This window comes from Theropithecus gelada, chromosome 18, assembly GCF_003255815.1.
Source record: "Theropithecus gelada isolate Dixy chromosome 18, Tgel_1.0, whole genome shotgun sequence".
Taxonomy (NCBI): domain Eukaryota; kingdom Metazoa; phylum Chordata; class Mammalia; order Primates; family Cercopithecidae; genus Theropithecus; species Theropithecus gelada.
Window position 1 is genome coordinate 72493192 of NC_037686.1, and position 20915 is coordinate 72514106.

The window sequence follows — 20915 nt, forward strand, 5'->3', positions numbered from 1 at the left end:
GCCAAATCCTAGATGTGTATAAATTAGCCACGACCCATGAGCTAGGAACAGTTGTTAGGCTCTTAAATGCTTACGAAAAAATTGACAATACTATTTTGTGACATGTGAAAAGTATATGAAATTCAAGTTGGTGTTTGTAAATAAAGTTTTATTGGAACATAAATTACACATTATTTTGGGGACTTTTGTACAACAATGGCAGTGCTGAGTAGTTGCCACAGAGACTGTACTGTATGGTCCACAATCCTAACATAAGCATTCTCAGGCCCTTCACAGAAAAAGCTTACCAACCCCTGGGTTAGAAAACACTTAAGTCAGGTTAAATGCCTAGCACATTAAGAGAAAAGGGGTCAAGTCCTCAGGGACTGTGGAAGGTTAGCATCTGACAGTTTATTCAACTATGCTTAAGGCTTTCTTTTCTTTTAACAGAGATACCGAACAAAGCCATACTGTTGTGGCCTCTGTAAATACTCTACAAAGGTGCTTACTTCATTCAAAAATCATTTACATCGTTACCATGAAGATGAAATTGACCAAGAGCTGGTGATCCCTTGCCCAAACTGTGTATTTGCATCTCAGCCCAAAGTTGTGGGAAGGCACTTCAGAATGTTCCATGCGCCTGTCCGGAAAGTTCAGAACTACACAGTGAATATTTTAGGTGAAACTAAATCATCTAGGAGTGATGTGATAAGTTTCACATGTCTAAAATGTAACTTTTCAAACACTTTGTACTACAGCATGAAGAAGCATGTGCTGGTAGCCCATTTTCACTACTTAATTAACTCCTACTTTGGCCTGCGAACTGAGGAAATGGATGAACAACCGAAAACTAACGATACTCTTTCTATAGAGAAGATCCCACCACCTGACAAATATTTCTGTAAAAAGTGCAACGCCAATGCCAGCAGCCAGGATGCATTAATGTATCACATTTTGACATCAGACATACACAGAGATTTGGAGAATAAGCTTAGATCTGTGATTTCAGAACATATTAAGAGGACTGGACTCTTGAAGCAAACACACATTGCTCCAAAACCAGCGGCACATTTGGCTGCACCAGCAAACGGCAGTGCTCCAAGCGCTCCAGCGCCGCCTCCTTGCTTCCATCTTGCTTTGCCACAGAACAGTCCGAGCCCAGCCGCAGGACAACCAGTGACTGTGGCCCAGGGTGCCCCTGGAAGCCTCACTCATTCCCCGCCTGCTGCTGGCCAATCCCACATGACTCTGGTCTCCAGCCCTCTGCCCGTGGGCCAGAACAGCCTCACCCTGCAGCCCCCAGCACCTCAGCCCGTCTTTCTTTCTCATGGGGTCCCACTTCATCAGTCTGTGAATCCTCCTGTGTTGCCCTTGAGTCAGCCAGTCGGACCTGTCAATAAGTCTGTTGGAACTAGTGTCCTCCCCATAAATCAGACTGCCCGCCCTGGGGTTTTACCCCTCACCCAGCCTGTGGGACCCATAAACAGACCTGTTGGGCCTGGGGTTCTTCCTGTGAGTCCCTCTGTCACCCCCGGGGTCCTGCAGGCTGTCTCGCCAGGGGTGCTTTCTGTGAGTCGGGCAGTCCCGTCTGGAGTCCTTCCTGCAGGCCAGATGACTCCTGCAGGGGTTATCCCTGGGCAAACAGCCACTTCTGGGGTTCTTCCTACTGGCCAGATGGTCCAGTCAGGGGTTCTCCCCGTGGGCCAGACAGCTCCGTCACGGGTTCTTCCCCCTGGCCAGACAGCCCCACTGAGGGTTCTCCCTGCAGGCCAGGTGGTCCCGTCTGGGCTGCTTTCTCCCAGCCAGACAGTCTCCTCCTCGGCTGTTGTGCCTGTAAACCAGGGTATGAATTCTGGGGTTCTGCAGCTCAGTCAGCCTGTTGTGTCGGGAGTTCTTCCTGTGGGCCAGCCAGTGAGGCCTGGAGTCTTGCAACTCAACCAGACTGTGGGTACCAACATTGTGCCTGTGAACCAGCCAGTGAGACCTGGTGCTTCGCAGAACACCACCTTCCTAACATCAGGCTCTATTCTCAGACAGCTCATCCCTACAGGGAAACAAGTGAATGGGATTCCGACCTACACGCTGGCCCCTGTGTCTGTCACTCTGCCGGTTCCCCCCGGAGGCCTTGCGACTGTCGCTCCGCCCCAGATGCCCATCCAGCTCCTACCGTCAGGTGCAGCTGCACCGATGGCCGGTTCCATGCCCGGCATGCCCTCTCCTCCAGTGCTGGTGACTGCTGCTCAGAGCGTGTTTGTTCCGGCCTCCTCCTCTGCCGCAGACACAAACCAGGTGCTCAGACAGGCCAAGCAGTGGAAGACCTGCCCCGTCTGCAATGAGCTCTTTCCGTCCAACGTCTACCAGGTCCACATGGAGGTAGCACATAAGCACAGCGAGTCCAAGTCTGGCGAGAAACTTGAGCCTGAAAAACTGGCAGCGTGCGCACCATTTCTAAAGTGGATGAGGGAGAAAACGGTGCGATGTCTGTCTTGTAAATGCTTGGTCTCTGAGGAGGAGCTTATACACCACTTGCTGATGCATGGCTTGGGGTGCTTGTTCTGTCCATGCACCTTCCATGATATCAAAGGTCTTTCAGAGCACAGCAGGAACAGGCACCTGGGGAAGAAGAAGTTGCCTATGGATTATAGCAACAGAGGTTTTCAATTAGATGTCGATGCCAATGGCAACCTGCTCTTTCCCCACCTTGATTTCATTACCATATTGCCAAAGGAGAAGCTTGGGGAGCGGGAAGTCTACTTGGCAATCCTGGCTGGGATACACTCCAAGTCACTGGTGCCTGTGTACGTGAAGGTGAGGCCTCAGGCTGAGGGCACCCCTGGGAGCACTGGCAAGCGAGTGTCCACCTGCCCCTTTTGCTTTGGCCCCTTTGTGACAACGGAGGCCTACGAGCTGCATTTGAAGGAGAGGCACCACATCATGCCCACAGTCCACACGGTCCTGAAGTCTCCCGCCTTCAAGTGCATCCACTGCTGTGGAGTCTACACTGGAAACATGACCTTGGCTGCCATCGCTGTCCATTTGGTGCGCTGCAGGAGTGCTCCTAAGGACAGCAGCTCAGACCTACAAGTCCAGCCGGATTTTATTCAGAACAGTGAACTGCTTTTAGTCAACGGTGAAGTGATACATGATTCCAGTTTTTCTGTTAAGAGAAAGCTGCCTGATGGCCACTTGGGGGCCGAAGACCTGCGGCGTGGGGAGGAGCAGCCTCCCATCCTGAATGCCGATGCAGCCCCAGGTCCGGAAAAGGTTACAAGTGTTGTGCCTTTTAAAAGACAAAGGAATGAAAGCAGAACAGAGGGACCTATTGTCAAGGATGAGGCTCTTCAGATTTTAGCGTTAGATCCTAAAAAATACGAAGGCCGCTCTTACGAAGAAAAGAAGCAGTTTCTTAAAGATTATTTCCATAAGAAACCATATCCTAGTAAAAAGGAAATAGAATTGTTATCCTCACTCTTTTGGGTGTGGAAAATTGATGTGGCTTCATTTTTTGGAAAAAGAAGGTATATTTGCATGAAAGCAATAAAAAATCACAAGCCTTCTGTACTTTTAGGCTTTGATATGTCTGAACTTAAAAATGTGAAACATAGATTGAACTTTGAATATGAACCATAAAACTTGTAAAAAAGAAAAAAAAAGTAACTCTAAAGTAGTAGATAGATTTTTTTCGGTTGAAATTTCACAGTGTTTTCCTCACTGTGTTGGTGAATCCACCTCAGTGGTCGCTGTGCTGCTCTGCAGTTACTTCAGGTGCTGGAGAGACCCCTGTTACCAGGAAGCCAGTAGTTATTTCACATCTATTGTTTCCTGCAGTCTGATTTGTAACAATTGTTTTCAGGTTTTTTTCTCTGTCATGTAAATGAAATCTTTTGATATTTCATGCACGCCTTGTTTTCCCAGTAGTGTCAGTATTGTATGATAAGAAACGAAATCTATAAATAATTTGCTTTTTCGTTTAAGGACATTTCAGCCTTTTTCAGAATACTTGATTTAACTGCAAGAGGAAGCATCGATTTCCTTCAGCTTTCCCTGCAGCAGCGGATGGTACAGTGAGTGTTCAGAGATGTGGGTACAAATCCCTGTGATGTATGTATAAGGCTCCTTGAGGATGCAGTGCATTAACTTACGCTGATTTATTTGTAAGATCTTAGATCTTTGCTTATAGATTATAATTTTGATCTGCATTTTTTTAGGTTTGTCCTAATGGGTTTTTTTTTTTTTTTTTTTTTTACCCATAACTCATAGAAAATCAAATGTTTTTATTTGTTAAAAGTAGACTGAATCTGACATCTGGTATGCTGGTATGTAGCTCATAAATCAAGAGTTATTTTACAAATAAATTTATTCTGTAGATGCAGAAATATTTTTCAGTGTAGATTTTCCCTTTCTTTTGATATGCTAAGTCATTTCTCCATTCAGAGGTAAAACAATAAATTTTTAGTGCCTTTAGAATAAACATTGAAAAAATGCACCCCAAAACTCTTCTCCTAACCTAACTACTCATAAACTAGTGAAAGGGAAGGACTATGATTCTCAGGAATAAAATTATTGCCCCTGAGTGTGGATACTAACTTAAATTTCAGCACAGGTTTTCAGGGGACACGGTGAAGTTTGCAGACTGAGATTTAAGTCTCCATGGTTGGTACAGTAAGTCTTTGACCACATTTTCTGAAGGTCACGTTTAGTGGGGAAATGGGCTTTTCTCTAGCTGGTTTCGGCTGGAAGCTGTTTCCGGGTGGATGGGATGGCATGTTGTTAAAGAATCTCCATTGTTATCACTGTCCTGTGGATGTTAAACCTCGTTTTTTCCCCACACGATATTAGAAAAAACTTAAAGCACCAGAACCAGTCATGGAGACCAGCCAGTTGAGATGGTGAGTCATATTTCTGGTGGCACACAGCAGAGGAGCCTGTTCACTCTATCTTTAGGTAGAAATATTTGGAGGATGTGACAGCCTCTAAGAGATACAATGTTACTATGTAGATTTTAAAAAATATAATACTTGCATGTAATTGCTATAATGTGCATATTTGAGGCAGTTGTGAAACTGGTTTGTGATTGTTGGTGTACTCTGTTGTAAATTCAAAGAGAGCTTGTTAAACTTTATTTTTTTTTTTTTACCTATTGTTTTCAGAGTGTCTATTTTGAATTAAAATTTGTTACACCGCTGTAAATAGAACTGTTTAATTCTTTTAAAAGTTAAAACATTGCGAATCATAGGAATAACCTCAGTATGGGAATAGATACCACATTTATTTTCTGAAAAACCTTACTTGTTATTTGTGTGAAAATAAGAACATAATCCAAAAGGCCTAATTACTGAGGTCACAAAATAGGTGTGACTAGAGATTCCTGATGATTCTATACTGGTAGCCCAGAAAGTGCCAAAGAAGGTAACTGGGGTGTCGGTGCTGTGAAGTTTCCTTCGCTGGGGCTGTCGTTCAGGGTCAGTGTGGAGGAGGTGCTGATGAGGAGGCAGCTGCTGTCTGCCGTGGTTTAATCCTCACTTTTCTTTTGTCATGTACGTTAGGGTTTCCCAGCCTCAGCACTGCTGACATTTTGGGTCAGGTAATTCTTTGTGGTGGGTGGCTATTCTGTCACTGTAGGATGTTGAGCAGTGTCATTAGACACTAGTAGCACGCATGTCCCTACCTGCTCCCCATTGTGGCCACCAAAACTGTCATTGCCAGGTGGTCCCTGGCAGAGCAGAATCTCCTTGTCAGAATCCTGGTAAAAGAGCTCTGATTTCTTGGTGCAGTTAGCTGTGGTAGAACTGTTCATGCTGAGTCTTTAATGTTATGCTAGTTACTGGTTACTAATTTTTTAGGATTAGAGATTAAAATTTGATAGAAGCTGAGCTTCAAAAAGCATATGTGGGAGTTCTTGCAAATGTAAGAAATTTGTTTAAAAATGAAAACAGATTAATAGTTGTGAACAAAGTTTAAACTTATTAAATTTAGAAGGAAGGAGTTTTTTCAATACAAAAAGTTGTGTACTTTAAAATGTTTAATCTACCTATGTAGCAGCAGCTTTAAAAATACTACACACTTGAAATCTATTCAGGTAGAACACATTTAAATATAGCATACTATTTTAGCTTCTCTGAATTTTGTTGCTCTTTTCATACTTTTTTTTTTTTTTGAGACAGAATGTCGCTCTTTTGCCCAGGCTGGAGTGCAATGGCACGATCTCGGCTCACTGCAGCCTCTGCCTCCTGGGTTCAAGCGATTCTTCCCCCTCAGCCTCCCGAGTAGCTGGGATTGTAGGCGCATGCCACCACACCCGGCTAATTTTTGTATTTTTGTAGAGACGGGGTTTCACCATGTTGGCCAGGCTGGTCATTAACTCCTGACCTCATGTTATGCCTGCCTAGGCCTCCCAAGCCTCCCAAAGTGTGGGGATTATAGGCGTGAGCCACCACGCCTGGCCTAAAATTTTTTATTGTAGACAGAATCTTGCACTGGTGCCTGTGCTGGGATACAGTGGTGTGATCAGAGCTCCCTGCAGTCTCGAACTCCTGGGCTCAAGCTGTCCACTTGCCTCAGCTTCCTAAGTAGCTGAGGTGCCTACCCACCATGCCCAGATTATTTTAAACAGTTTTTGTAGTGATGGAGCTTTGCTGTGTCGCCCAGGCTGGACTTGAACTCTTGGCCTCAAGCCATGCTGCCACCTCCCAGCCTCCCAAAGTGCTGGGATTACAGGCATGAGCCACCAGGCTGGGCTTCTGTTACCCTTTTTTAGCAGCTATTTTAGTCTGATGACTGTTGTGTGCAGTTTCTTAGATTCATTAAAGAAAGCAGCAGTGAATTAAACACTAATTAAGAAAACTTAGCCCCAGAACTGTCCTAGTTTTCAAGGTCTTTTTAGAAAATAGCACACATGCACTAACTGCTTGATATTGCTAGGAAGGGGGCTGCATACCTGATGACAGTCATCCCTGCTGCCTGCTGTGCCTGTGGCCTGGCCATCGGCGTGTGTTCTCACATTTAGTCCCACAGAGTGGGTGGCAGTCCCCCCGTCACACCTGAGGAAATTGAGGCATGGAAGTAGATGAGTGGCCTGAGGTGGACAGTGCCCGAGTGATAGCCGAGTGGCTTCTGACATGTGTTACCCCATTTAAATCTCACAATAACCCTATAGGTATTAAGTCGTCTGTATTTTACAGAGGAAGAAACTGGAGCTCAGAGGCAGAGTTGGCTAGCTGTCCCGGTTTGCTAACAACTTGCGTGATTTCTCTGGACTTTAGTGCTAAAAAGGAACCTCTTAGGCAGAGGGACAAGCTCATCCCTCCACTCAATTTCAGTTTGCCCAGGAAGACATGTTGCTTAGCAGTGGTGCAATATTATTGTTAGACCCGTATATTGCCCTTTGGGTATCAGGGTGAATAGGGGATCCTGATCCTAGACATCCTTTTTCTGGCAGTGCTGTCAACAATAACAATAATAGAGATGGTTACCAGAGCAGTTCCTATGTGCCAGGTGCCATTCTAAACATTTTGCATGTTAAATTTGATATTAAATTTGATAGTGACAATATATTAGTGACGAAGAATGATAGTCCTGAGTTAGTGAAAGCAATAAAAAATGCATACAGTTTTGCTGTTTAGATTCTCTCTCTGCTGAATTTTCATGAACTAAGGAACAAAACTGCCATCTATAAAGTACTGCTGGAAATTTCTCCTATGGTTATTATGTGTCCAATTTCTTCAAGCTAATTTCTTTTCATAGGTGGTGAAAGTAAATGTTAAATGTTTCTGATTATAAGGGTTTACTTTGTAGCACACCTGCTAATTTAGGCTTCTGCAATTTCGACTTTCTGTTGTGCAGATACTACATCACAGCTTTAGAATTCTGATTTTTGATCGTTTGTCCTGATTACTAAGTCTTTAATATTAACTACAAGTTTAAATATCATTTTAGCAATATAGAGGTTATGTAGGGAAGCTATTTTCTTTTTTTTTTTTTTTTTTTTTGAGGCGGAGTCTCCCTCTGTCGCCCAGGCTGGAGTGCAGTGGCCGGATCTCAGCTCATTGCAAGCTCCGCCTCCCGGGTTTACGCCATTCTCCAGCCTCAGCCTCCCGAGTAGCTGGGACTACAGGCGCCTGCCACCTCGCCCGGCTAGATTTTTGTATTTTTTAGTAGAGACGGGGTTTCACCGTGTTAGCCAGGATGGTCTTGATCTCCTGACCTTGTGATCCGCCCATCTTGGCCTCCCAAAGTGCTGGGATTACAGGCTTGAGCCACCGCGCCCGGCCTGGAAGCTATTTTCATGTTTTGTGAATGTGCCTAAGAATACACTACTTAGAACGGTACCCAGCACTTCACTTTCTTCAGATCCTAAACTTAGGAGTTTCTTAATTTATGATCCATGAACTCCCTTGGGTAAAAAGTGTAAATATGTGACCTAGAAGGTTGGAAAAATGTTAAAGTCTAGAATATTATCAGATTTTTTCATAATAGAGAGTTAAAATAAGAATGTACTTACACTACCAACCTCAAAGACCTATGCTTATAATATGGGGACTGCTGTCCAGGAGGGCCACCTTATAAAGTAGATTAAATGCCAGAGCCTGTGGAAGATATTTAAAGTATAAACTAAAGTTTGGCAGCCACGTAGACATGTTTGCTGTGTGCAGACTAAGATTGTGAGGTCATACTTTCAAATACAAATTCAGAATTAATTGCAATGAATCAATGTATTTATTTTTCCAGAGATTGTGTAGTTTCCTACAGTTTTGAACCCATGATACGGAAAGTTTAATGTTAAATAATTTGCCATTCACCTAAAAGTACACTAGAAAAATAGAACATAAGCAATGAATCATAAGGCTTTAGTGGTTCAGTGGTTTTTCTGACGGTAACCTTTCTGTGTTAGATGTATGTATATCTTGAAAGAGTCATAAAATTCATAAAAACATCCTGTGAGAGTCACAGATACATTCATTCGTTGCACTTCCTGGCCTCCTACCAAGAAGCTTGTTTAGAATGGGAAGACTGAATGTATGAAAACCACACAAGACAGTTTGTTGAAAATAAAAACAATTCACACTCCAAACATCACATATACATATTTAGGATCCCAAATTTGGACTCTCATAAGCTACAAATGCTTGAAAGAGTCCCTGTGTAGGCCCAGATTGGAGGTCTCATTACAATAAGGAAAGTGATCTTTGATCCTAAAAAGGATGGGAGATTCATCCACCGTTTGTTATTATATTGTGGAAAACAACTTCAGGAAATCACTGGGAATTTATAAGAGGTCATTTTAAAGAGATTAGGGATTTTTTAGGGAAGGTCATTTTTGGCTATTCAAACATTTTTCCAGGTTTTGTATGTGCTTTCAAATGATTAAATAGATCAATAAGACTACATGAAAGGAGAGGACAGAATTGAAGGGGGGGAGGGCAAGGGTTTTTGGAATGCGCTTGGGAATCCCAAATTCAGCCCTGCTCTGTCCCCTGCTCCTATTCCAGCCCCATGACCCCTTTGGGATGAAGCAGCTTGGGTGTCTAATTGTGTTGGTTCGAAGGCTGGCACTCTTCTGGTTATGTCTAATTGTGTTGGTTCTAAGGCGGGCACTCTTCTGGTTATGTCTAACTGTGTTGGTTCTAAGGCTGGCACTCTTCTGGTTCTGTCTAATTGTGTTGGTTCTAAGGCGGGCACTCTTCTGGTTGTGTCTCACATGTTGTTAGAAAATTGATAACCTCACCCCAGAACTGCGCGCTGCATTGACAGTGCTTCTCCACCCCCGTTTCCTGGTCTCAAACGACTTCACTTCTGACTTCATTTTGTATTCATAGGTGGTAGTAGTGATCATCTTTGTCTAATAAGCTCCTGATTGAGAAGTGAGCAGAATACATATATATCAACACACAGTGCTGTACATTTTCTAGCCATTTCCTATTTATAGCATCGGGGGTTTTTTTTTTTTTTTTTTTTTTTTTTTTTTTTTTTTTTTTTTTTTTTTGAGACGGAGTCTCACTGTGTCTCCCAGGCTGGAGTGCAGTGGCCCGATCTCGGCTCACTGCAAGCTCCGCCCCCCGGGTTCACGCCATTCTCCCGCCTCAGCCTCCCAAGTAGCTGGGACTACAGGCGCCCGCTACCGCGCCCGGCTAGTTTTTTTTTGTATTTTTAGTAGAGACGGGGTTTCACCATGTTAGCCAGGATAGTCTCGATCTCCTGACCTTGTGATCCACCCGCCTCGGCCTCCCAAAGTGCTGGGATTACAGGCTTGAGCCACCGCGCCCGGCCACATCGGGGGTTTTTTTGTTTGTTTTTTGCTTTGATGTAATATTCCATGTTTAACTGGTTTGATAAATTAGGGTAAAAGTTGAGATACTAAAAATAGATGTGTTACTACTAAAATGCTAAACATGGTTTCAGTTCAGTATCTTTTGAAAAAGTTCAGTATGAAATCTGTTTAGTAATAAAGTTAGACTGTCTAGGGACATCACCATGTCTGTCAGTTCTTATCTGAGTCCTACTTAGAAATCCTTAAAAACATTTTTAGAATGCACATGGTTTTGTCTAAATGAAACTTCTAGTTTTCAGGGTCAAAATACTTATCCATAATGTTTGAAGGACTTGGTATAATGTAACAATATCCTCAATCTAATTTCTCAACACTAAAGAAGTTCTGTGACTACATAAGCTGCTTCTGCATCTGAGAACCCACGCCAAGTTCTTGCTCCCTTGTGTCTGCTTCTCTGTTTACAAAAACGTGGAGGTGGGAGCAGTAGGAAGATGTTTTCGGTATAATCATGTTTATTTTCCACGTGCTAGACGCGGAGGCTGGATCTTTGCCATTTCCTGAACAGTTAATTAGCAAGCTGCTTACCTGCAGTGATCTGCAGATGCATTGGTGCCACACCCTGCTCTCCTGAAGGATTGCTGTGGCGGCTGCAGGCAGAGACTGGACAGGCAGATTCAGAATTCAGAAAACAGCATATTCCTGAGCGAGACTAGATGTCTTTTTGCTTTCTAATATAAAGTCCAGATCATATGAACTCAGGCTTTGGAGATTAGCGTAACTGTCTTGATAAGTTTGCTCTCTTTGCATCTCTGTGACAAGGTCCTTCTGCCTGTGGTAGCCCTCAGGAGAAGTGATGTGCAGAAGGGACCACCAGGAAGATCGTGCCAGAATGATTGCTTTTATTTAAAATCTACCATCCGTTAACTTAAAGGTTAAGCTGCCACCTACATTTGGCAGTGTTATATGCTTCTGTTTTCTCACTGTTAAAACATTTGCACATATAATTTAAGATTATAGAGTATACATACTCTATCAGCAATAGTATAAATATTTTACCATAGGGCTAATACTGCAGACCTTTTTTCCTAAAGCAGTAAAGTATCTTGGATCAAATTTCCCTGGTTATATTACCACATGCATTTATCTCCTATTAAAGTTTGCATTGACTTTAGATAATATTTCCAGTAGTAGAAAGATGCTAATGAAATATAAAGGGCAACTTGCGGCCCAATAAAATTACACGATGAGGTGCTTCAACTGTTGAACACACTGAAGTAAATGCTGAGCTGGTTATGTCCTTCGTGATTTTATTTGTATTGAGTTCATTTGAATCTTTCCAAGTTGGCCCCTGTGTGTCTGCTTTATTTCAGTAGCCTTAGGAGGAGTACCACAAATCTAAACCTAAGAATAAAGGGTGAGATTAAAGCATGTTACTCTGAATCTACATCATTTTGGGTAAAATGTGATCTTCATTACTACTTTCATATATATAGGTTTCTAAAATTTGTTGAAATCAGTCATTAATGCTGAACCAGAAGAGTTGAGGTGGATTCATCTGTCATCACTGTGGGCTCCTGGGGGTATGACTGGCTTGAGTCTGTTTAGATTGCTTCCAAGCCCTTTCTGTTGATTTTGTCCATTTTCGCTACAGCCCCTATGTGAGTTGGTGTTACATTGCTATTGGCCAAAAGCATGAACTGCCCTAGAGATTTAAATTCTAATATTTACTTGCCAGGTGCTAATGGGCAAAATCATAACCCAAAATGAAAATATAGTAAATCAAATAGCTTTTTTTCTGCTGTGAATTCAGTTGGCATCTGGATATTGGAATAGACCCAATTAAAAACCCAAGCATCTTAGCAACGTCATTGCTACATCTTGGTATTTAAATTACAGCAGTATTAGAGATATAAACCAAACATACCTTATCTAACATCCCCCAAAACTCGTCAATTCTAATTCTAGTTAGAAAGTCTTCAAGACTCCTGTCTAAAGCTTTGATTTGTAATAAATAGGATTAATTAAGTTTGTGCATTTGTGAATAGAATCTTTGTTTTTAAGAACTCTGCAAAGAATAGCATTGGTTATTGATAATTTGATTACTTTTTTTTCTTGAGACAGGGTGTTCCTCTGTCGCCCAGGCTGGAGTGCAGTGGTGTGTGTGATCTCGGCTCAGTGTAGCCTCCGTCTCTGGGGCTCAGGCGCTCCCGCCGCCTCGGCCTTTCAAAGTGCTGGGACTACACGCGTGAGGCCTGTGCCCGGCCAGCTTGGTAATTTCAGTAGCAAAACTGAGTATTCGCCTGTGGAATGCTAGTTGGTGTCAGTTGCTAATTAGCAGTAACCATTAATTCAATTCGATAAACCTGCTGGGTTTTGTGTTTCGTTCGTGTCATTTGTGAAGCCCGGCAGGAAGAGTGGAGCCCCGCGCTGTGGTGCCGGTGTGCGTGCGCTTTAAAGCGTGTTGGAAACGTCTGTAATGGCAGCCACGCGGCCTTGGCCACCCCGAGCTCAGGCCGCAGCCCGGCGCGGGCCCCCTGGACGTCCGGCCTGGGCAGGTGCCGCCGCCTCCGAACCCGTCTCTCCGCCTTCCTGGTACGAGGCGGCCGAGGGAGCAGAGCGGCCAGGACTGCGCTGTGGCCGGACGGCGGGTGAGGCTTCTTTCAACAAGGCGAGTTTCAGTGAGAAATGTGTGATGCTTTTGATGTTGCAACAGAATATTGTTTCTAAGATTATGTAGTTTGCATGTTTGGCACTTGGCGGGGAGCTCATCTTTTGATTCCGCTATCGAGGTAGAGGCGGGAGAGGAGGAAGCAGCTTTCCATAAGACCCGCCCACCCTTGCCCTGTCAGTTTACCATTGCCATGGCAACACCCAGAAGTTGCCGCCCCCTTTCCAAGGCAACACCCTTATTCTAGAAATCTCTGCATGATCTGCCACTTAATTTGCGTATAATAGTGGCTATAAATGTGAGTGCAGCCCTGTCGTGTCCCCAGCTGCTGTCCTGGGCCCTCTGCCTTTGGGGTCACTGTGGTTGCTCCTGAGCTTCAGTGGGACTAGAAGCTGCCGCCCAGAAGCCGCGGGGGAGAAACCTTTCTGGGCAAAGCCACGACCCCTCCGAGGCTAAGCCCCAGTTTGGAGGCTCACCTGCCTTGCATCATTCCGAGCCTGTCCCAGAGGCAGATCAGGCTGCATCTCCTCAGGGTGAGCACCTGTGGCTTCAAACCGGCTTAGGACGCGGGGCCATTGCTGGGAGAGGCAGATTAGGCTGGGGATCTGGACTCCGTTCCTAGCATCTGCTACCTCAGGACGGAGACGAAAATGCTATAAAATGTATAGCTGTGTGATGATAACTCTTCTGAGAAAGGAAAGGGGATGCTTCTGAGGAGAATCGGTGCTCCCCACAGAACTCCCCAGCGATCCCAGATGGGAGAAGCTGAGCTGCGCTGGCGCTGCCCTCACCCCGGGGGTGAAACGTGGCTGTGGTTTCCACAGGTGACAGAAACCAGGCAGTGATTCAACTCGTATTTGACTTTCACATTCTCCAACAATGTTCTTCAATCTGGGAAGGGTAGAAAATTGAAGTCAAAGGTAAGGAGAGTTTAAAAATGAGATCATTTCAAAGTGGATGCAGCCTTGAAGCCCAAATGAATTACAAGCTCCAGTTTGAAAGCTGCTGCAGGTGTGACTGCAGAACCGCATGGTGGCCCCGGAAAGGGGAACTGCTGCTGAAAGGTCAGAAAGGGTGGGGACTGAATTTCGGGTAAGAGGACGCCAGCGGTTCTGGAGCAGGCGGCCTTCAGCTACGCCTGCGTTCACATGTACATTATTTCAGACTCACCCCACGTTTGCATCTCTAAGCCCATCCAAGCCATGGCAGCGCGAACCTCTCCCTCCCCCAGCTCAAGGCCTCTGGGCCCCCAGGACAGAGGACAGGAGAAGAGACAGCCCCTCCTAGCTCAGGGGTGCCGGGACCCCGTGATGGCTGCTGTGCCTCTGCTGAAGTGCCAGGTGAGAGCTGAGACTTCCGCTCCCGCTCCACCAGCTCCGTTTGTCTCCAGGCGCAGCGTCAGTCGTGTTCTCTAATCCCTTCTGAGGTCCCATCAACACAGGTCCCATCTTACCTGGAAAGGCTTGTTGCCTTGTGTTTGGGACTTTTTATTCTGTGCTTTTCTTTTGGATATTAAATTTCATATCCACTCTTGCTTGTCACTCAGACCTTGCAGCCCTCTCCCTTCCATTGGAACACTCTAGTCATTTCTGTTTTCAACTAAGAACCAGCCTCATTCATGGTGAGAAATTAATGCTCCCTGGCTGTGGTCAGCAGACAGTATCAAACCGTGCAATCTGTTAAGGTCCATTCAAACACAGACCTCCGAAGTGATTTATTGTTCCGCATATTCTGGTCATACGGCGTTTTCAAATCATAGGTAAACAGGACTGTGTGTGTGTGTGTGCAAAAGAATGATTGTGCCCAGCAATCTCGGTAAACAGGTCAACTAAGAGCCCAAAATATATTTCTAGAGTGCTTACATCCAGAAGTGAGTACTGATTTGCTTTTAATTAATATTTGGAATGCATGGGGTACCAGGAGGACCCAACTATGAAGTATTTATGTGGGTGGTGAGACTAGGAGTGATTTTGTTCTTTGTGTTTTTTTATATTTTAAAAATTTTCTAAACTGAATGTGCGTTTAGTCCTCTAAAAATATAAGTAATGTCCCATTTAACAGTGCTACCAGTTGGAAAAAGTGATTAACGTCATTTATCCATTAATTTATTGTATATAAAGCTGTTGCTGTCATTGTTGAAATTAGGTGTTGCCAGATTGTGCAAGTATCAAAGCTTGAAGTTCAAGAAGCAAACAAAGTGGGTCATCAGATTGGTTGTTGATCACTCCAACAGCAAAGTTCTAGGCAATTAATGTTTTTGTTACTTTTGAAACGTAAGTGCAAGGAATTAACAAAAAGTGTGCGGGGCAGGGACAACTCCTCCGCCCTGGCCTCATACTGATGTTCCTGAAGTTTGCTTTTTCTTCCCTACTGCTTGATTTGCTAAGCGGAAAGTGAGGTGTGTGCTCCACAGGAGTGGTTCATGGACGTGGTGCTGCCCTGGCCCTGGCACCCTGAGGTGAGGAGACTGCCTTGGGGCAGGCAACGGGCCAGGAGACAGCAAGCAAGTATTTTTCCTGTATGTGGAATCATATTTAATAATTGTTGAAGAAAAAAGTCTTAACACCACACGTAGCAAGTTTGAATAGAGCTCTCTGATTACCTTGGTCCCATGGCTGACCAGTGACCGCCATTATGCCTGCAGAGATGGGATGGTGAGCCATCATTTCTCCTTCCTCTTTCGTGACACCATCAGTGGCTTAGTCTCCGTGTGTCCATCAGATCCTCCCCAATGCTGGGGATAAAACATGAATGAAATGGAGTTACCCCTCAAAGAGCTCCCAGCTCTAAAGCCATGACCCTGCGCTCCATCAACACACAGGAGCAAGGGGAAGGCAGATGTTCTGGGAGGAGCAGAGAAGGCTGCACAGAGGGAGGCAGCACAGCTGACCCCAAGTGTGAAGGGAAGCTGTGGGGGAAGTGCAGAGCGGTCCCTTTCAGGTGGAGCAACAGCACAAGATACCTTTGAGATGTAGACGTATGAGAGGCACAGCTGTTTGAGGAGCATTGAAGAGTTTAGGGGCACAGTATTGGACTTCAGGGTTAAGTTCAGGATCTGGGATCAGAGTCTGATAAGTTTAAAGGTTCTTGAAATAATTCTGGTAAATAGATGTGGTAAGACAGTGCAGCAGTACAGGTGCAGAAGCTTCAGAAGCCTTCCTCTTTCTCCTCTCATCCTCTTCCTTCCCTCTCAGCCCTAAATTGAGGCAGAGCGAAGAGGGCTCCAACTGGCAGGGGAAGGACTGACAGGTGGTGCTTGGAGTCGGCTGTGGAGCCAAACAGGGTGGTGAGGAAAGTTCCCCTGGGGAAGGTGAGAATGGCCCCTGTCAGTGCGAGTGGGGCTGGGAGGTTGAGAGGTAGCTGTGAAGGGGCATCGGGCCTGGAGATGGGAGAGGGCACCTGTGTGGGGAAGAGGGTGGTGGTGGTGATGGAAGGTTGGTGGTTACATTCAGGGGACTGATCAGCACGTAAGTATATTAAGGATAATGGGAGCAGGTTTCTTACAAATAAGGAAAGGAAGAATCAATAGAGAGGTAAATGTGTGTGTGCACGTGTGTGTCTGTATTTGAGAAAGAGAGAGAAAGATCATCCCCAAGACCACCCTCAGGTTTAGTGAGTTTCAGAAAGAACAGGCCTCACATCTACTCATGGCTACAGTGTCCCTAAGGGGACACTGTAAGAGGGAAAGGCACAAGGCAAAGGCTGCAGGAAGCCTGTGTGAGTTGTGAACTTCCTCTCCTAGGGCAGTCATGCGGGATGCTCCTGACTCCTCCGCAGTGAGCTGCGATGATGTGTGAGGTGTTGTCTATCAGGATGCTTGCCTGAGCCTGAGTCCTGTGTGTGGTTTGGGGAATTGGTCCCATAGACACACAGGAGGCTACAGAACCCTGGAAGAAAATCGGGGGTTCGTTGTAAGTCACATCATTTGTATGAATTGTCCAGAAATTGTCCGGACAAAAGGGTGCAGGTGATGCATGTTTCTAAGTGTGCGAAACACTCATGCTACAGTGTTCAACTTTTTTGGCTTCTGTGGACCACAGTGGAAGAATTGTCTTGGGCCACACATAAAATACACTAATAATAGCTGATGAGCTAAAAAAAAAAAAAAAAAAAAAAAAGTCCATGCATAATTTTCATGATAATCTTATTAAAAAGTGGGCAAAGGACATGAATAGACATTTTTCAAAAGAAGACATACATATGGCCAACAGTTATATGTAAAAATGCTCAACATCACTAATCATCAGAGAAATGCAAATTAAAACCACAACAAGATATCTCATCCTACCCTAGTCAGAAGGGCTGTTATTTAAAAAGTCCAAAAACAGATGTTGGCGAGGATGCAGAGAAAGGAAACTCTTATACACTGTGGGAATGTAAATTGGTACAACCTCTATGGAAAACTGGAGATTTCTCAAAGAATTAAAGATAGAACTACCATTTGGTCCAGCAATCTTCCTACTGTGTATCTACCTAAAGGAAAAGAAATCCACATATCAAAAAGATACATGCACTCATATGTTTATCACAGTACTATTCACAATAGCAAAGATACAGAAACTAGCTTGAGTGTCCATCAGTGGATGACTGGATAAAGAAAATGTGGTGTGTGTATATATATATACACACACACAGTGGAATACTATCCAGTCATAACAAAGAATAAAATAATGTCTTTAGTGACAACATGGATAGATTAGAGGCCGGTATCTTAAACATGTCAGACCCCAAAAGACAAATATCATGTGTTCTCACTCACAAGTGGTAGCTAAAAAATGTGTGCACATGGATGTAGAGTGGAATGACAGACATTGGAGACTTGGAAGGGTGAGAGGGCAGGAGGTAGGTGGGTGATGAGAACTTAAGGGGTACAGTGTATGTTATTTGGGTGACGATACTCCAAAAGCCCTGACTTGACTGGCACACGTATGCATATATCCAATTATGCACGGACTTTTTTTTTTTTTTTAAAAGATCATCAGCTGTTGTTAGTGTGTGCATGCTGAATAGGGTATCCAAAACTATACTTGTACCCCACAGATTTATACAAATAAAAAAATGGTTACTAGTAAGGATGACTATAAGATTTCTGCTTAGATTACTGCTGTAGTAGCATTCATCTAAGACATTCTTTGTCCAAAATACTTTCAAATACAAAAATCGTGATTCCAAGAAAGTGAAGACACGGGATGCTCAGAGAAAGGATTGCCTGTTTCTCACTGATTGTCTTTCTATGGGTCAGTGGCGCTTAGCAGGGAATATTCCCTTCAATATTTTCAACAGCAACTTGAGTGACCCTTTACATATAAGACTTTTAATTCCAAATTTTTGTTTGTGTGTTTGTTTTTTTGAGACGGAGTCTGGCTCTGTCGCCCAGGCTGGAGTGCAGTGGCGTGATCTCGGCTCACTGCAAGCTCTGCCTCCCAGGTTCACGCCATTCTCCTGCCTCAGCCTCCCAAGTAGCTGGGACTTCAGGTGCACGCCACCATGCCCGGCTAATTTTTTGTATTTGTAGTAGAGATGGGGTTTCACTGTGTTAGCCAGGATGGTCTCAATCTCCAGATCTTGTGATCTGCCCGCCTTGGCCTCCCAAAGTGCTGGGATTACAGGCATGTGCCACCACGCCTGGCTAGTTTTGTATTTTTAGTAGAGACAGGGTTTCTCCACGTTGGTCAGGCTGGTCTCGAACTTCCAACCTCAGGTGATCCATTTGCCTTGGCCTCCCAAAGTGCTGGGATTACAGATGTGAGCCACCGCACCCGGCCTAATTCCAGTCTTTGACCGAGGAGTGAAGTCACTTACACTGGATGACAGAGTCCTATTGCTGGCTAGAATAGACAGTGAAGGTGCATCCCAGAATAAATCAAAGGTGGTGGATGGTGTCTTTCCTTACCCAGACTGTGTGGATAAACATTGCATTTTTATTTATTTATTTTTTTTGAGACAGATTCTCACTCTGTCGCCCAGGCTGGAGTGCAGTGGTGCAGTCATAGCTCACTGCAGCCTTGACCTCCTAGGATCAAGTGATCTTCCCCCCTCAGCCACCTGAGTAGCTGGGACTACTTTTTTAATTTTAGGCGAAGAGAATATGTACTTGGCTAATTACAAAAACTTTTTTTTTTTTTTGTAGAGACAAGGTCTGTGTTGCCCAGGTTGGTCTTGAACCCCTGAGCTCAAGAGATCCACCTTGGCCTCCCAAAGTGATAGGATTACAGGCGTGAACCACCACACTCAGCCTGCATTTCTGAAAACTGATAGATGGGGTGAGAAAAACACTGAAGCCAGAACATACAGGTGTGAATTATGGCTCTGAGAAGTATTTGTGTGATATTAGAAATATTAGTGTGCCTTCATTTTCTCATCTGAAAAGTAATGGTAAATGATAAAAATTCACAGTATCCTCTTTCTGGCTCTGTTTTTCTTGTCATTTATTGATAAATGAATTATGTGTTACCTTTTGTTTGTTGCCTGTTTCTGCAGCATGAGCTCCAAGGAAACATTGGTTTACTCATCCACACTAAGTAGGATCGTTAGTAACTGAACATCAGAGAGAACACGACAGCCTCTGAACAAAGAGCTTATGCTGGCATGGGAAACAAATGCAAAACCGTCGTGGCAAGTGGAGGACATGAAGTCGGGGTTTCAGTGTTTTTCCCTGTTGCCTGTTACCACCCATTACGCGGAAGTAGATTTGGGACTCAGGTACTCTTACTAGCTTGTGTGGTGCCCTCTGCGGCCTGGTTCTGGATATGCAGCCCAGTCACTGAACGTAGATTTGGGGCTCAGGTCCTGTCATCCACGTGTGTGGTGCCCTCTGCAGTCTGGTTCTGTGCAGTTCTCTTTATGACTGGTAGTCTCTGTGGCCCAGTTCTGTGGAGGTGGTTTTCCATCTCTGATTCTCTCATCGGTGTGTGCTGGTCTTTGGAGTCTAATTAATTTGACGTTTATTTTGGATATTCTCCTCATTCGTGTGTGGTGCTCCCAGTGGTCTGGCTTTGTGGAAGTCGATTTTGGATTGTGATCCTGTCATACATTTGGCATTCTGCCGTCCCCTCGTATGAGGTATGTTTGGCACTGTGCCCTTCTTACGCTGCAGTCTTATGAGAAAGGAGGTTCCACACTCTGATCCTCTCATCTGTACATTTGGGTCTCTGCAGTGTGGCCTCAGGTGGGTTTCACATAGGGTGTGTAATTTGGCTCGGAAGAGGTAAGACAGACTCCTCTGTCATCACGGCCATGTTGCTTAATAGCTCACATTACAGTCTACTGGAAGTCCAATTCTTGTAAAAGAGCGCTTGCCCGGCACTTTTTCTTGAGAGCAAGGGGACTCAAGTCAAGAAATAATGTGTTTATCTTCAAAGCTCACTGTGAAAGCACATTTGGAAAATGGAACTCATTTTCTGGGTTGCAAGACCAATGATGAATCACGTTGTTTGCTTCTTATTACTGTTAGAGTTTATGTCTCTCCTTGGGAATATGGCTCAGTATTGAAAACATTCTCAATACCCTCAAGTTGCTTTTTTTTCTCCTATGAGGATAAAGGAGAATAAAACACGAGATAATTGAGGGAAAGTAAGAGGGAAAAAAGAATTTGTATATTGATTTGGAGTGTCTTCAGGAATAAATAGGAGATGTTCAAGGCAGAAAGGAGAACGTTAAGAAGACTAGGTGTATAGATGTGGCCCAGAATGGTGGTGGTGGGAGATAATTCAAAAAATAGCATTTGTGCACTTAGGAAATACTTTTACAGGTTACCTGATGTGAAATTACAATATTGATACCAGCACAACATCCTAGAGGGAAATCCTGTGTGCTTGTTGGATAGCGTCTTGGTCATCAAGTCCAAGTTTATAGGCAAGTCCTATAAGCTTTGGGGATTAGCCAGTGGTTCTCAAATGTGATTCCTGCACCAGCAGCATCAGCATCTACTGGGAACTTGTTAGAAATGAAAATTCTCGGTCGGGCTCGGTGGCTCATGCCTGTAATTGCAGCACTTTGGGA

General features: G+C 44.4%; 1 protein-coding gene and 1 long non-coding RNA gene across 3 annotated transcripts in view; both read left to right on the top strand.

Annotated features, from left to right (window-relative positions):
- Window positions 1-5165, top strand: part of ADNP2 (ADNP homeobox 2) — a 30287-nt gene extending 25122 nt beyond the window's left edge. For both annotated transcript variants that reach the window (XM_025365611.1, XM_025365612.1), the window contains exon 4: window positions 430-5165. In XM_025365611.1, the coding sequence (XP_025221396.1) occupies window positions 430-3609 (3180 nt within the window). In that variant the 3' untranslated portion in view covers window positions 3610-5165. The remainder of the gene's footprint in view (window positions 1-429) is intronic.
- A 7937-nt stretch (window positions 5166-13102) lies between these two features.
- LOC112611409 overlaps window positions 13103-20915 on the top strand; it is a 30043-nt gene continuing 22230 nt past the window's right edge. The window contains exon 1 of the long non-coding RNA XR_003116650.1: window positions 13103-13447. This is a non-coding gene — a long non-coding RNA (uncharacterized LOC112611409). The remainder of the gene's footprint in view (window positions 13448-20915) is intronic.